The 16,910-nt window shown below is 39.6% G+C and overlaps 2 protein-coding genes across 2 annotated transcripts; one reads left to right on the top strand and one right to left on the bottom strand.

Moving 5' to 3' along the window:
- Nucleotides 1–5,496: 5,496 nt before the first annotated feature.
- Nucleotides 5,497–6,471, bottom strand: LOC129438219 (olfactory receptor 2AT4). The gene has a single exon (XM_055196856.2). The coding sequence runs from the start codon at nt 6,469–6,471 to the stop codon at nt 5,497–5,499; it is 975 nt and encodes a 324-aa protein (XP_055052831.2).
- A 4,076-nt stretch (nt 6,472–10,547) lies between these two features.
- On the top strand, nt 10,548–11,618 carry LOC129438218 (olfactory receptor 1M1). The gene has a single exon (XM_055196855.2). The coding sequence runs from the start codon at nt 10,557–10,559 to the stop codon at nt 11,601–11,603; it is 1,047 nt and encodes a 348-aa protein (XP_055052830.2). The 5' UTR covers nt 10,548–10,556; the 3' UTR covers nt 11,604–11,618.
- The last annotated feature ends 5,292 nt before the right edge of the window (nt 11,619–16,910 follow it).

The raw sequence follows: 16,910 nt of genomic DNA, 5'->3' as shown, positions 1-16,910 counted from the left end.
GCAGTTATGCATCCACAGGGACAAGATGCTCAGGCACCTCGCACGTTTGGGCCTTTGGGTCAACTGGGAGAAGAGGAAACTTGCACCTGTGCAGCAGATTTCTTATCTCGGTAAGGAACTGGACTCAGTGACAAAGACAGCACGCCTTACACAAGAGTGTGCTCAGTCAATGTTGAACTGCTTGAATTTATTCAAACACAGAACGGCTGTTCCACTGAAAGCATTTCAGAGGCTCCTGGGGCATATGGCAGTTGTGGCAGCTGTAACACCTCTTGGACTGCTCCATATGAGAACGCTCCAACATTGGCTGCACGACTGAGTCCTGAGATGGGCGTGGCACAGCACCCATCGTGTGCATGTTACATCAGTTTGCGGCCGTACCTTCACTCCGTGGACAGATCCATTGTTTCTTCGGTGCCGGTGTGCCCTTGGAACAGGTGTCCAGGCATACTGTTGTATTCACAGATGCTTTAAACACTGGGTGGGGAGCCATGTACAACGGGCATGCAGTCTCTGGGTTCTGGACGGGTCTCCAGCTGCACTGGCACATCAATTGCCTCGAGTTGTTGGCAGGACATCTTGCACCGAGCCACCTAAAGTGCCGGTTATGGGGCAAAGACGTGCTAGTCCGTACAGACAGCACTGCGACCATGGCGTACATCAACCGTCTATAAGACATTCTTATGCTTTAAAGTGGAACCTGTTCATTGACTGGTGTTCTCCCCGTGGAGAAGACCCCAGGAAATGCTTGGTCAGTGTCGTGCTTATGTTCTTGCAACATGGGTTGGAGCGTCAGCTGTCCCCCTCCACCCTTAAGGTGTATGTTGCCGCAATCTCCACCCACCACGATCCCATAGCAGGTAAGTCGGTAGATATGCACAACCTGGTCATCAGGTTCCTTAGGGGGGCGAGGAGATTAAATCCATCTCGTCCTCCATCTATACCCTCTTGGGACCTGTCCTTGGTGCTTAAAGCACTCCAGGAGGCCCCCTTCGAGCCATTGCAGTTAGTGCAGCTTAAATTTCTGTCAATGAAAACTTTGCTCCTGGCCGCACTGGCTTTGATAAAAAGAGTAGGGTATGCCATGGCCACTCAGAGTGTGAACACACTCAACCAGAGGTGTTGCCTCCTCCTGTGCATTAGCACATGGTGCCTCGCTAATGGACATTTGTAGAGCTGGGGGGTGGGGCAACACCCAACACGTTTGCTAGGTTCTACAGCCTCCGTGTTGAGACGGTATCCTCCCATATTCTCACCCTAACTGGGTAGAAGCACTGAGAGACCCAGCTCGAGTGTTGGCTTGCAGGACCATTATGGCGCTAGTTTAGTTCCAGAAGTTCATCTTGTAAACTCTACCACTTCTTCCTACACCCTTGCAGTCAGATGGGCGTAGCGTCTGGCGCCGGCCTCTCATTGTTGAATTCGTGAAAGCCTTTGCTAGGCCCAACGTCCATATGCAGCAACCCTCGGAATCCCTTGTGTGTATACACTGTGGTATAGCCAGAGCCACATTTTCCCTGGCAGAGCTTCTCAGCAAGCTCTGTGTGGTGCAGTCTCTTGGAAGCCACCCCAGAGACTTCGATATGCAGTAAAACCTTACGCGGTTATTCCATACTGTCTATTCCACAGTAGGACCTCTTTGGAAGGCCGTGGCTTCTGCAGCGTTCCCTTACCCGCCGGAATGGTACGCTTCCCAGTGTTTTATAAGTGTCACTGGTTGGGTTAGGCAGGAACAGCAGTGACCGGCCTCCTCTGCGTAAGGCCCGATCCTGGCGACTCCAGAGCAAGAGTCCAGGAGGCTTACGCAGGGCACTGGAAGGGGCAGCTACCATGGCGCTTTGGTAGGGGTTCCCAATTCGTCAGTCATCGACATGATGTCATTCTAGTGTTTATTAGAGGACTGACAACACATTCATACATCCATGTTTAGTACTTTCAAAAGTGTTTTATGTGTTTCAAAGTGGTTTCCTGTAAAATGATACAAATTTGACTAAACTTTTGTATGTACACCTCTGCATGTGGTTATGGGAAGCTTTTGAATTTGGGAAGGCCAAATCCAGGTTCTAATCATACGAACGTCCCTCTCGGCAGTCAGATGGTGCAGATTTGCTTTCCCTGCATGGATTCCATTCACCCGCTGAATTCTCATGTGCATTGTATCCTTTACTTGGGGCTCAGCCATGCAGAGTCTGCTTTCGCCAGATTCGCAGTGATGACCTGCTGATGTGAGAGTTCAGGACCAGGTGCAACATCACCCTCAGTGATGTTTTGCAGTGTCCTGTTGCTGCCGCCGAGCCACTGGTGCTGGTACTGCCAATGAAAGAAGGTGAGCTTGTGCAATCGCCTTGCCACAAGTCTCCGCCCCCTCACTTGCCAGTACAGTTTGCTGCTGAGAACCTGGGAGCCTTGAAGTTAATTTCCTATGGGGCTGCAGAGGAGAATGACAAATCAATGTCTCTGGCGGCAGCATAACATTACTGGGATCAGTCCCTGGAGCACCATTCCGATGCAAAGAACCTTTATCTATGACGAGCTAGTCAGTATCCTGTCTATGGCCATGCAGGACTCATTTACTCGTGCTGCCAAAAGCCTTGATTCTATCTGACCTGCATCAGGAGGTTGCTGGAGTGTGGGTGGCACCCCACAAAGTCTGCACTCATGCCAACGGCTCAGAGCTTCTAAAGTCAACGGAGCAGAAATCTAGGGTTACATGCACGTGCCCCTTAGTTGAGGAGGCTGTACATTTCTGCCCATCATCTGCTTCACTGGGCAGCGAGACAAGCCATGCCATCAGCCCGTATTTGGATGATAAGGATTATGCTTTCTCCAAAAAAAGCCTTGTCAGCAAAGCACACTATGGCAGTGCTACAGATTTTCCAGGCCCAGACACTTCAGAGCTTGGATGAGGGCAATAGGGACTTAAGTGCCTTTAAAGACCTCAGAGCGGCTATGGACTTCGCACCCAAGGCTACTAGGAAGACGGTGCAGGTAATTGGGAGAAGGTTTTTTGGTGATGCTTTACCACCACCTTTGGCTCAACCTAAACAACCTTAAAGCGATGGATGGAAAGACGCTGCTCAACGCATCCTGTTTTCTCTTTGGGTCTCTTCAGTGGAGACAATCACACAACTGAACTGTAGAAGAACTCTAAGGTGATGAGCCACTTTTTGCCTCGTCTCTTTCAATCCCATCCCCCACCAAGACAAAGGTTGGAGTCTGCATTTCGCTGACTGGCCAAAGTTGTGTTCCCCCACACACAAGCAGCAACCTAACTCATTGCTTAACACTCAAAAGCGAGTGGAAGCACATGAGCCCGGCAAATCTCTTTGCCCACTATCTCAAATTGGGACACCTGGCAGGACATCCCGAACATCTCAGAATGGGTCCTGAGCTTTATTCGGTATGGCTACACTCTCCAGTTCTGATGCCAGCTGACCTGCTTCAATAGGATGGTGGCAACTGTTGTTTGGGCACAGAACAAGCTAACACAGCATCAGAAAATCTGCAATCTCCATGCCAAGATTAATTTTTAGGTTACACGGTGCCACAGGCGCTTCTTGAGGTTTATGTTTTAAGTACCGGTTTAAGGTACTCCCATTCGGTTTGGCTCTTAACCCCTCACACATTCACGAAATAACCTGCTACAGTATATCAATATTTCATCTGGTCCACTGAATGAAGAGAATTATAAGCAAATTGTGAGACATCAACACAGCATATTAATAAATCTCCCTTATAAAAAATTTGATATGAGTTCTCCATTTCTGTGCACAGTTAATCCAGATATACCTGAAACTATGGACCCTGATTAGAGTATTGTGAAATTTCTGAATTAGAATTTATATTTAAAATTGCCATTTGGCTTAAAAAACAATGAATATAATGTATATGTAAACAATTATATTTGTTTTATAAAATTATTATTTTAAATATGTGACACTGAAATCTTATTTTTGGTGGGGCTAGTAAAAATTTTGGCAGGGCAAGGTAAAACCTGAACCACTGGCCCGACCAGGCCAGTACAAAAATTATTTGTGTTGAGCCATGTATATACAGATCTGCTTCAAATATTATGTAATCTGTATACAGATTAACATAATGTTGTATTTCTAAAATTTAACAATTGTATTTCTTTGAATCTCTCAATTGTGCGTTCTGAATACTTTTTCCATTGCTGGACTTACGGGGGTGTACCTTACAGCCACTATTATTATATTTAATGAAGTATGTTGGTGTGTTTAATTTGGCTTTGGCTAAAATTACTGCTTTGATTCCTAACATGATGAATCAAATGCTTGTTTTCCAAACATGTTTTTTGTTTCCTTCTGTAGAACAACACTTTTTTTCCACTTTTATAAATTAAATGGATTTCAAAATATTTCTAATATCAGATTTTAATATAAGAAAATGGAGACTGATTTATGCATTAGTGGTGTCACTAGTAGTTTTTCTGTCTAGCTGTATTTGAAACTAAATGTTGTTTTCTTTTAATTACAAAAACAGAATAGAAACATATGCAACTTGTTTTTGCCAGGAGATGAAGTATGCCCAAAATAAAAACAAAGTGTGAAAAGACTAATATTTAAGGTATTTTAAATTTTTTTAGTATTAAAAATGTCACAACCGAGATTCACATTATGCCCTTTTACCATGAAATTTAGACTGTATTATTTTACTGCCATATACTGAGTGATGGACAGAATATACTAACTAATATAATTTCCTTATCTATTATATTTAAATGTTTAATTCAGTGATTAATTTTAAGATTAACTTGTCGATATGACCTGTAATATTTTGCCTCTTTACAGTAATAAGAACAATATTAACAGTAAGGCAATAAGAAATAAAATGCTACATGCACTTAAACCCAGCTACTGTATGTTAATCCTCAACTATTATACTACTAATCAGTTTCTGTCTTTGAAAAAGATAAATTGCTTTTCTAATAATTAAAAAAACAACAACAAAAAAAAAACATATTTTTCAATAACATATTTCAGAATTAATTTTGTCCAGTACTTTGTATAGTATTATAATTTTTAAATGTACATTAAGAGAAAAATTATGCTGAAGGATTTTTACAGGTTACACTGTAGCAGGCCTCACAAAGGCATTTTGGCACAACACTTGAAGAAAGAAAAAAGTATGTTTTTGAATGTGTGCAGTTGCACACATTTATTTACATCCATTTTTTTAAAGTTTATTATCATTTACTAAAAAGCATTACACAATAAGTAAACAATCATCTAACAGTTAATTTTAAAATAATGCTCTTACATGTACAGGACTTACACTGAATGTGTGTGCTGATATTGATGTGCTGATATTAAATAAACAAAAACATACACAAAGCTACTACAGTATAGACAACATTAAAAAGAAACATTATGGCAGACACTGACAAACTTTCTGTGGTGTTTCCCTGTTCTGGTCTGAGATCAATTCAAACACTCCCCTCAAACACAAACGCTAGAAAATTGACAGATAGATGGATCATGGCCGCCTTGATTTAACGCCTATTTTTGTCCTTTGCAATTTAGTCAGTAAGATTTTTTTCACCTCTTCTGTTCTCAAACAATAAATAAATGGGTTAATCATTGGTGGCAACAGGCTATACAGCACAATTATGACCACCTGCACATCAGCACTAAACTTTATGTTAATATTAAACACTATGTTAAGATAATAAGATGCATAATAAAAACATCTGGGTAGGAAAAACAGAGCAATAATGATGAGCTGTGGACTGCAGGTGGAGAAAGTCTTCAGTCTTCCTTGAGCGCTCGATATACGCAGAACGGCCACAATGATAGCACAGTAAGAGAAAACAATAATAGCAAGTGAACCCAGCAGCACTATCATTGAATTAATGAAAGCAGGTTGAACATAGTCTTCTCTGGTAGTGCATGCCAGTGCTATTATGGCAATATGATCACAGTAACAATGTACAATAGTGTTTCCCGCACAGTACGGGAGCGGGTAAGCTCTTATTACCATCATCAAAGGGCCAATTAAACCCAGAATCCAACAGCCAAAGATTAAAATGAAAACATTTCTGTCCGTCATAATGCTGTGATATCGAAGTGGGAAACATATGGCTGCATAGCGATCTATAGCCATAACTGACAACAGACGTGCAGTGACTGCACCAAAATAATGCACAAAAAACATTTGAATAAAGCAGCCCAAAAATGAAACGAATCCATCTTCAAACCAATACCTGCTGATTATCTTTGGTAATGCAGTGGTGCTGAAGAGTACATCACACACAGCAAGATTTACAATGCAGTAATATACAGGCTTCTGAAGGCTCTTAGATAATACAAATAATGTCATAAATACAGCATTTCCCATCAGTGTACACACATAAACAAAAAACAGGACTGCTGAAACAATGCCGTAATATCGAGACTGAAGTCCTGGAAAGCCAGAAATCACAAAATCCTTTATAAAAGTAATGTTTCCCATTGACACGATGAATTGTCCTTTAAGTCCCAGTTTTAGCGTTCCGTATGTACACAATATTCACAGTATCAACACATTATATTATTTAACATTTCTGAGCATTTTCTAAAACAAAATAAATGTTAATATTGAAATCCACCAGTTTTGTTAAGCCAGTGACTAGCTGGTTAAGAAACTTAGAGGAGGGTTTATACACTTCTTTTAAGAGGAACCATAAGTGGCTATAGTTAGTTATCACCAGACAACATCATTTATATCAGAGAACGTTCAGAATTGCATGACGTAAAACAGCACGAAAACTCCCAGGATAATCACAGCATAAGTTATCGCTCATAATCTTTCCCTATGATTTGAGTGATGATTATTTACCTATGCTATTCCTAACACAGACAAACAATAAAGTTAAAAAATGAAATATTGAGATCATTAAGAAGTTTGTGACAGTTAAATGTAGGTTCATCCACTCATTTTATTCATTACCGTTTTTAATTAAGGCCTACACATTGAGACTAGGATACTGGAAATAAAAATTCCCAGCATGCTTAGGATTGAACCGATTCATCTGAGTAAATGTGTTATTTAAAAGTGTTTAAAGTGTTATTTTCTGCAATTGAATCAACATGACAGAACATTGACAGGTGCATGTTCAACTTGTGTAGGGCCTAAATGTTGACCCAAACAACAAATAAAAGTATTTAGTATTTGAAAGAGGTTGTGCAGAAGAGTATAGATTAGTTTGGGCTGAGATCAGGCTGATTAAAATTTATTTTAAATGCTGTAGCGCTATTACAAAACTTTTACTACTACATTTCAGATATTTTAAAATATTTTCCATGCAAATGTTATACTGTTTCATTAAGAAAATGTAGTTTTTTTAAAGGAAGAAACTCCATGCTTTTCATTCTCACAGCATAAACAACATCACTTTATAATTTGCTGTTTTTATACTCAACTGTAATTTTCTGTTCTTAACACGCATTTTCTGGTGTCCCCTCAGTCAGAAAATCTTTGTTTTTACACTTCATACAGTACATTTCTGCAAAATTATTTATTGCTGATTTTTCAAGACCTTTTTATGATTAAGATGCAGCATTTGTCAACAACAAACTGTTTATGCAAACTATTGGTTAAAGCATTGTAATGGTTTTGTTCTGTATTCTGTGTATTTTTGTTATTTGTACTTGTATTTTGTTATCCTGCTCTGTTCTGACTTTTATTTTGAAATCATCATGCCATGTCACGCTTCACACTTCCTGTCTGTTTTGTATATAAGTCACTTCCTGTACACCAGTTCCTGGCTGATTATTACATCGCCACATCCTGTTGCGTATCTGCCTGTATCTGTTAATCTGTTTTTGTACCTGTTATCTGTTCCTGTGTTTTGACCTACGCCTGTTTATCTGGATTTTGCCTGTATTGCCGCCTGCCCTGATATATTTTGCCTGTCTCTGGATTACGTGTACTGGATTTACCTTTGGATTTGTTTGCTGGCCCTTATTGGGATTTTACTTAATAAACACCTTTTGCATATGGATTCTCACCTTCATCGCTTTCTTTAAAGCACCACGTTACAGAATAATCAGCCTAACCCGGAATCCAGCAAAGGTTTGTAACTTCCCACCAGCACCATGAAACCTGTTTATGCACTACTTGCACTCCGTCAGAACCACCGGCCCATTGAAGATTATGTAAGTGACTTTTTGGATTTATCTAATCGAGTACATTTTGATGAGGACACTCTGAAACCCATTTTTTACAATGCGTTGGATGAATGGTTGCGTCTGTGTATGCCTCATGATATGTCTGCCTGGTCTCTGGAAAGTTATATTGACTTTGCTTTGTTGCTGTGTGGCTCACCATTCACTGTGGGTGTTGCGGATACACCTCCGGAGTATGTACACAAGCCACCAAGCCATGTCATGCCTGTTTTACCCACACCTGTACCAGTTATGCCTGCTCTGTCCATGCCTGTTCCCAAAATGGCCGCCACCATGCTTGCTCCCAAAATGGCCGCCATCCTGCCTGTTCCCAAAATGGCCGCCATCCTCCCTGTTTCTGCACCTGTACCTGTTTTTGAGAAAACCACCACCATTCTTGCACCTGTACTTCAGAGAGCCATCATCACCACCACACCTGCACTCATGAGAGCGATTGTACACCCTGCACCTTCCGTCAAGATGGCCGCCCTGCCTGAACTGACAACCCCAAAGGTATGTCTCATTGACTCTGTTATTTCAGAATTTGCCATAGCCCTTTGGTGCGTCTGGTCTGCCTTCTGCTCTGTTGTTTCCGAGGTTCCTCAAGACCCTGAACCTGAACCACGCGACTCATCTGAGCTGCCCGACTCATCTGAGCTGCCCGACTCATCTGAGCTGCCCGACTCATCTGAGCTGCCCGACTCATCTGATCTGCCCGACTCATCTGATCTGCCCGACTCATCTGATCTGCCCGACTCATCTGATCTGCCCGACTCATCTGATCTGCCCGACTCATCTGATCTGCCCGACTCATCTGATCTGCCTGTCCTGCCTGATTCGTCTGACCCACCTGATTCACCTGTCCTGTCTGAATCATCTAATTCATCTGACTCGCCTGATTCATCTGACTCGCTCGCTTCATCTGATTCGTCTGTCCTGCCTGATTCACCTGTCCCATCTGATTCGTCTGACTCACCTGATTCACATGATTCGTCTGGCTCACCTGGCTCACCTGTCTTATCTGATTCACCTGGCTCATCTGATTCACCTGGCTCACCTGATTCATCTGATTTGTCTGGTCCACCACCTGGGACTTCGCCAACCTGGGCTTTGGAAGCTTTTCCAAGTTTTTTTTTTGGGGGGGGGTAGTACCCGGACACAGGAAGGAGGCAGAGGACGCCGAGGCGGAGACCGAAGTGGACTCTGATCCTTCCTCTCCTTGTGATCTGGGTCTATTCCTACCCCATGACCAAGCTTCACTTATGCCCCTTGATCCTGCTCCTAGCCTGCCCCATGACCCAGGTCCAAGCCTGCCCCATGACCCAGGTCCAAGCCTGCCCCATGACCCAGGTCCAAGCCTGCCCCATGACCCAGGTCCAAGCCTGCCCCATGACCCAGGTCCAAGCCTGCCCCATGACCCGGGCCCGCATTTGCCCCATGACCCGGGCCCGCATTTGCCCCATGACCCGGGCCCGCATTTGCCCCATGACCCGGGCCCGCATTTGCCCCATGACCCGGGCCCGCATTTGCCCCATGACCCGGGCCCGCATTTGCCCCATGACCCTGGACCATCCTGGCCCGACCGCCCACCCTCTATTTGGACTTTGTTATTTGAATGTTGGGCTCCAGGAGTCGCCCTTTAGAGGGGGGGGTTCTGTAATGGTTTTGTTCTGTATTCTGTGTATTTTTGTTATTTGTACTTGTATTTTGTTCTGACTTTTATTTTGAAATCATCATGCCATGTCACGCTTCACACTTCCTGTCTGTTTTGTATATAAGTCACTTCCTGTACACCAGTTCCTGGCTGATTATTACATCGCCACATCCTGTTTAGTATCTGCCTGTATCTGTTAATCTGTTTTTGTACCTGTTATCTGTTCCTGTGTTTTGACCTACGCCTGTTTATCTGGATTTTGCCTGTATTGCCGCCTGCCCTGATATATTTTGCCTGTCTCTGGATTACGTGTACTGGATTTACCTTTGGATTTGTTTGCTGGCCCTTATTGGGATTTTACTTAATAAACACCTTTTGCATATGGATTCTCACCTTCATCGCTTTCTTTAAAGCACCACGTTACAAGCATTTAGTATTACATCATTGTGTTGTCTGAATGCTCTCGCTAGGGTCGTATCAATGGATATATATTTGGATTCGGTCACAAACATATCCAGTGATCTTTGCTATGAGAGAAAAAAAAAAGCTTTTATTCACAGCTGAGTCATTTAAAGAAGCTTACTATCAAACTGTCACTGGTCACTCAGGCTTTCTTTAGATTTATGTTTAGTTTATCTGTACAGATCTGTGTTTCAAATATTATGCAGTTTATATTCTAATTTACATTAAGGTATATTTTTAGAATTTGACAAATGTTTGTGTGAAATGACATTGTTATGCATTTCTTTCTGTACATTTTAAAGTATTCTTGTAATTTCTATTATCATCCCTGGCAGAAGATCAAACTCAAAGTTACTATGAATGCCAATGATACCAGTTTATTCAATGTGAATGTCTCAATTGTGCACCCTGAATACTTTTTCATCGCTGGACTTACGGGTGTACCATACAGCCACTATTATTATATTTTCTTATTTTGCACTTACATTATTGCTGTAATTGGGAACTGTACAGTTCTTCTCATTATAGCCTTTGACAGAAGTCTGCACAGTCCAAAGTACATTGCTGTGTTTAATTTGGCTTTGGCTGACTTTGGTGAAACTAATGCTTTGATTCCTAACATGATGAGGACGTTTGTTTTTGAGTCACAGTACATCTCCTATAATGCTTGTTTGGCAAACATGTTTTTTGTTTTCTTCTTTGGTACAACACAATGTTCCACACTTGTTGTTCTGGCATTTGATCGGTTTGTTGCAATTTGCTTGCCACTCAGATATCACAATATTGTGACTAAAACTGTCATGTCTTTAATGTGTTCAGCAGTATGGACGTTTAACGCTTTTCTGATTGTCCTGACTGTGTATTTTATCAACCGACTTTCAATGTGTAAATCTAATGTAATACAAAGTTTTTTTTGTGATCATGGACCAGTGTATAGGTTGGCATGTAATGACAATAGCATTAATTTTTTTATGGGACAACTCAGCACAGGTTTATACCTTATAGCACCATTAATACTTATCATGCTATCATATCTAGGCATTTTTCTTGCCTTAAGTAAAATCACAACTTGGGAAGGACGTTTAAAAGCTTTGAAGACCTGTGTTTCTCACCTGCTGTTGGTGGCGTCACTATTTCTTCCCATTATTTGCATTTATCTTATTGCTTCAACAACTTATCTCTCCCCCAATGCAAGAATCATCAGCGTATCTCTGGCATATGCGACTCCACCAATGTTAAATCCCATTATTTATGTTTTAAACACAGCTGAAATTAAAATTTTAATTCGAAAAGTGTTTAAAAACAGGTCTGTACCAAGTTAAGGGATTTCAAACGGACTGTAATTCAGTAAAACTTGTAAATGTACTTTTATTAACTTTTAATAGTAAATTGGTAACAGTTTCGTTTTAAAACAGATTGAATAGATAAATGTAATGAATTAATGTATTTAAATGTTGTAGTGTCGTTAAAGGTTAAGAGAGTATGCTATTTAATGTATTCATTTTCTTGTGTACAGTACATACAGATGCAAACAATTAAGCTTGTTTTTGAGTCCACGTTGTACTGCTTATATCTTTACTTACTGACTGCTAAACAAAAAGGAAAATACTGAATTATTTTACAATTTGAACATCACAATTTGAATGTTTTTCTGATGGGACTGACTATCGATTTTATCAATTAACTCACATTATGTAAATCTAATGTAATAAACTATAGTCATTATAGTGTGGTCAAGGCATTTTTCTTGTTTTAAGTAATATCACAACTATAGGATGGACATAATAAGGCCCTAAAGACATGTGCCAGTGTCACATAATAAACTACAATTTACATTTAACATTTGGCTATAAATAGTACCCAGCAAGATCAAGATAAAAAGTAGGCCTACATAAAAAATATGCATTGATATGCATGATAACAAATTTGATTGTTGATTCTACGTCTTTACCATTAAAAAGTACTTAATGTTGAATTACAATAGACTAGGCCTTTTAGCACCAGTTCTTTTAATGCATACCAAATAAATAGTATGCAACTTGAAACCCTTTCTTTAAGACAAAACAATCACGGGAAGATCCAACACAATCTCATGGCACATAGTAAGTATTTTATGATGTGGCTAATTCGTATTAATGCATATGATGACAGTAGTATGATTCCCTTTCGCCTCTCCTGATTTTGTCCAGTGGTTGATGTCCTTGTGGCAAAATTATGTTGATCCTGGGACAACATCTCAATCAACCAATTCGAGTTCACGAATAAGTTTACAACCAGGATTAACTGCTTCTAAAAGATTCTTTTCACTTATCATTTCCCTGATTTTAGGGTTCAGTTATGTGTAAGATTGGGGTTTGGGGTGGGTTTAGTTTTATTTACAAAAATGTTGTCCTTGAGTCAACACAATATGTTGCCATGAGGACATCTCTCACTTAGCAAAATCAGTTTAGGCCTTTGCCTTCACCCCTAGGAGGTTGGTGCATATTGTGGGAGACAAAGGGGACGTTTATGGCAATTTGTTCAAATTCATACAATTTTGCCACCTAATGTGCAACATCAAAGTAATGTTTTAAGTCAGTGGTTCCCAACTCCAGTCCTCGGGCCCCTATCCCAGAATGTTGCGTTATATGAAACACCTGATTCAACTAGGCTCCTTCCACAACGTTTCCTCGATTAACACACTAACAAGTTGAACTAAATCAGGTGTTTTATATATGGAGACATCTAAAACATTCTGTGAGGGGGGCCGAGGACTGGAGTTGGGAACCACTATAAATTAACGATGCACCAAAATGGGTTTATAGCGACCTCATCCGACCCTTAAGAAGTAATGAATTATACACGTATAAGTAAGTGAATCTATTTTAGTTTTAAATGAAGTCGTCCACTTGAAATGCTGTAGTCTACCATAGCATTTTCTATAGTAAATTGTGGTAAATTGTAGTATTCTGTATTTTAGTAATACATTTTGTTATTGTATACTATAGCATTCTGTAGTATTAGGCCCAGGGGCGGAGTGGGACCAAAAAATCTACTGGGAAATTTCATATACCACCGGCCCTACGTGGTAAAAAAAATGTCTCGTAGCCTATTTGTAGTAAAACTAGGGTAATACAAATCGTAATCAATTTGCCCCCCCCCAAAAAAAAAACATTTTCATAAAATTAATAAAATCATTAAATCATGGCTAATTTTCCTAAATTAGTAATACAAAATGATACCTGGTTGAAAGACAGAGATGCGCACCTCAATCAGCTATTACATAACAGAGCGAGACCAGAGATGAATGTGCTCATAAACGCAGTAATATGGAATAATTTGTGCATCTTTGAATAACTGTAAGAATATTTCCTTTAAATATAATTTTTGTCATATAAAGTTTTGAGAGATAATAATGTTTTTTCCACGGTTATTGCTTATTTATTTTAACGTGTTTGGCGCATTACCTCAGAGTGTATTTCAGTAATATTGCTTTTTTTCCCGCATAATTTACATGCCAATCCTGCTTCCTTGTCTTTTTATTCATTTCATTATGCTGTTATGTTAAGTTATGTGGATATTTAATGGCATATGAAATGTTCATTGCCGTTATATTATCTCGTCTAATATTCAAATCATATCTGGAATAATGTGAGCAACTTTGAATAACTGTAAGAATACAGTTAATTTGAAAATAATTTTTGTCAAAGTTTTGATAAATAATAATGTTGTATATTTATATATTTCAGTTGAATACTCTCGTCTATTAATATGGAAATCTAATAGAAATCTAATAGTAGGAAATATAAAATGTGATACTGCAAAGTTACCCTTCTAAATTTTATTTATGATATATAGCCATATGGAGATAAACCTTTGCAAATGTGCTGATTTTATCCATTCAAGTACTGACCACCAGGATAGAGATTTTAAACATCCTTAATCCACACATTCTATCAAATAGTCTCCGCTTGATGGATCAATTCGACCGCATATGTACTGAAATAAAAAGGTATTCGGCGCGGCTTTTCACATCAAAGGCCGACAGGCTATGGCAATTTGGAGAGGGGCCGTTCAATAATCCCCCTATATTTAAAAAAAATCCTAAACATGGTTAAACCTGGCGAACAGGTTGAGCACTTTTATATAGCCTACTGTGTTGAGCAAATAGGCTGCACAGTTTGACCGCCAGACGGGGTTGCTATATAACTTGCAATGTATAACTATTATCCATTATCAGACCGGCCCTCGCAGCTTTAAAACAATACCGGCCCACCGGGAAATGTCCCGACTCTCCCGATGGCCACTCCGCTACTGATTAGGCCTATAGCTATGGTAAAATGTTTATACTGTAAATGAATAAAAAGAGTAATACTCTTGTATTCTTCAATACAGGGGCTTTCAAACTGTGGGTCGGGCCCACCTTTGGGTCACACAGTGGGATAAGGTGGTTCATGCAAAATCGCTTGGCTTTTTAGTCCAATTAATGACTGGCAATGATTTTGATATGATAGACTGTAAATTAGGTAAATGCCAGACAAATGTTATATATAAAGTGAAAAGTGAGTGATTTAGGAGTTGAAAATGAGAAGTAGCTACATTGTCATCTTTTGAGAAGTTTCAGCAATTTATAATACACAGTGGCAAGAAAAAGCATGTGAACCTTTTGAAATTTCATAGTTTTCTGAATGAATATGTCATAAAATGTGATCTGATCTTCATCTTAGTCAAGGGTATTGACAAACATAATGGCCCTCATTTATCATTCTTGCTTAGAAACGGGCGTATATGTTGGCGTAAGATTATGCTTACACTCCTCTCACCGCCTGATTTATGAAACTGTGCGTACCGATGATATTCAGGTGTAAGCAATATCTGCCATTCATGAAAACGATCGTCATTAGAATAACAAGCCCATATAAATTCAAGTCTCCACCTCCCCCACGCCCTCATTTTACGATATTGACACATGGAAGACGGCAAAGAAGACAAACCGGGGAAGTGGAAAGAAACAAAATTGTTTTATTTGGGAGTTTAAAGAGCGGGATTAAAGACACATTAATAATTGCATGCCATTTTGTAATATTTGTATTATTATTTTTATTTTTAATGACGCTTAATTGATATTTAGAATAATAATTATTTATTATTATTATTATTATTATTATTATTATTATTATTATTATTATTTACTGTTGCCTACATCTAAATTATATGTCTGCTTAATGGTTCGGTTAAGTTTTTTAAAAATAATATTTTAAAATGATGTAGTAACTTTTATAGTGTGTTTTTCTGTATTTACATACAGTTGTTTAGCTAAGATCCAGTTTCATACGAAGCTCCGGATATAATTCAAATTAACATTTGTTTCCACGACATCCACATGTTTTACTAGGCTAATTCATAATTTGAAATAATAATAATTGTAATAGTAATGACGAAATATTATAATAATTAATCCCAAGGAACAAACTGTTGAATATTGGGAACAAATTTTATATTTATGGCCATACTTTAGACTTAATAAGAAAAAGAAGTGTCAATAATGTAGCATAAAAGATAATTCGTGGCCATGATTTTGTCCGCATGTCATCATGATCGGATTTACGGCTCCATTCAACACAAGCATTTTACCTTACTTCATTTGTATTTATTTATCATCGAATGGTATGTAACTAGCTTACCTTTTGATGCATTATTACCATGTTTTCGTAGCACATCCTTGTGCTTTCTTGCAATGGGCCGCTTCAGATTCCAGGATGAATATTTGCTAACTTTTACAGTCTCTCCGCAGTCCCTTTCAATTTTTTCTTCCTGCTCAATCTTAACTTTGATTTGTACTTTACATTTATGTATAAGGCTTGAATTCCACAACTTGTTGCTAGACGTTTTTACAGATTCTCGAACTAGAAAATTATCCAACCTCATCTCACAAATTTCCGTGGCATAGTCACAGAATTTTGTGCTCATTTTTCGGTGACATTCTCACGGATCTCCGCATATTTCCGTGGCCCTGCCACGGACTTTCTTTTCCGTGGCATTCTCACGGATTGGTTACTCAACTGTTTTGTCCTATTTTCTTACCATTGTCGCTTCGGTTTAGGGTTAGATTTACATAAAATGACATCCCTACCCAAACCCAACTCTAACCCCAATGCCAGGTGACAATTGATTAAAGTTTAGAAAATATAAAAGAATACATCAGAAAAAATTGTATAAACCAATACTTACAGTGACAAAGAAACTCAAGCACCAAATCTAACCCTAAACCGAAGCGACAATGGTTTGAAAATAGGAAAAAGCAGTTGAGTAACCAATCCGTCACGGAAAAGAAAGTCCGTGGCATGGCCACGGAAATATGCGGAGATCCGTGAGAATGTCACGGAAAAATGAGCACAAAATTCCGTGACTATCCCACAGAACTTTGTGAGATCATGTTGAAATTATCAAAGGGCGTTCTGGGTTCAACGAGCGGTGCTGAGCGAGCGGACTTTTTAGAAAGGTGCTTTGATGGTACCGCACCGCTCAAGGCTCCGCTCCGCTCCGCTCACATGCTCGTTCTGAAATGTCAGGTAAAGCACCCAGGCTCTCAAATGAAGGAATACATATGCATACAAATCAAATTCTTTGGTAAAGTCTCTCAAATTAAA

The sequence above is a fragment of the Misgurnus anguillicaudatus genome, chromosome 24 (genome assembly GCF_027580225.2).
Source record: "Misgurnus anguillicaudatus chromosome 24, ASM2758022v2, whole genome shotgun sequence".
NCBI classification, from domain to species: Eukaryota; Metazoa; Chordata; class Actinopteri; order Cypriniformes; family Cobitidae; genus Misgurnus; species Misgurnus anguillicaudatus.
This window is presented reverse-complemented; position numbering and strand designations above follow the sequence as displayed.

Excerpts from the sequence above, each read along its gene's own strand:
- LOC129438218 (XM_055196855.2), top strand. The coding sequence starts at position 10,557 with ATGCATTTCTTTCTGTACATTTTAAAGTATTCTTGTAATTTCTATTAT.
- LOC129438219 (XM_055196856.2), bottom strand. The coding sequence starts at position 6,471 with ATGGGAAACATTACTTTTATAAAGGATTTTGTGATTTCTGGCTTTCCA.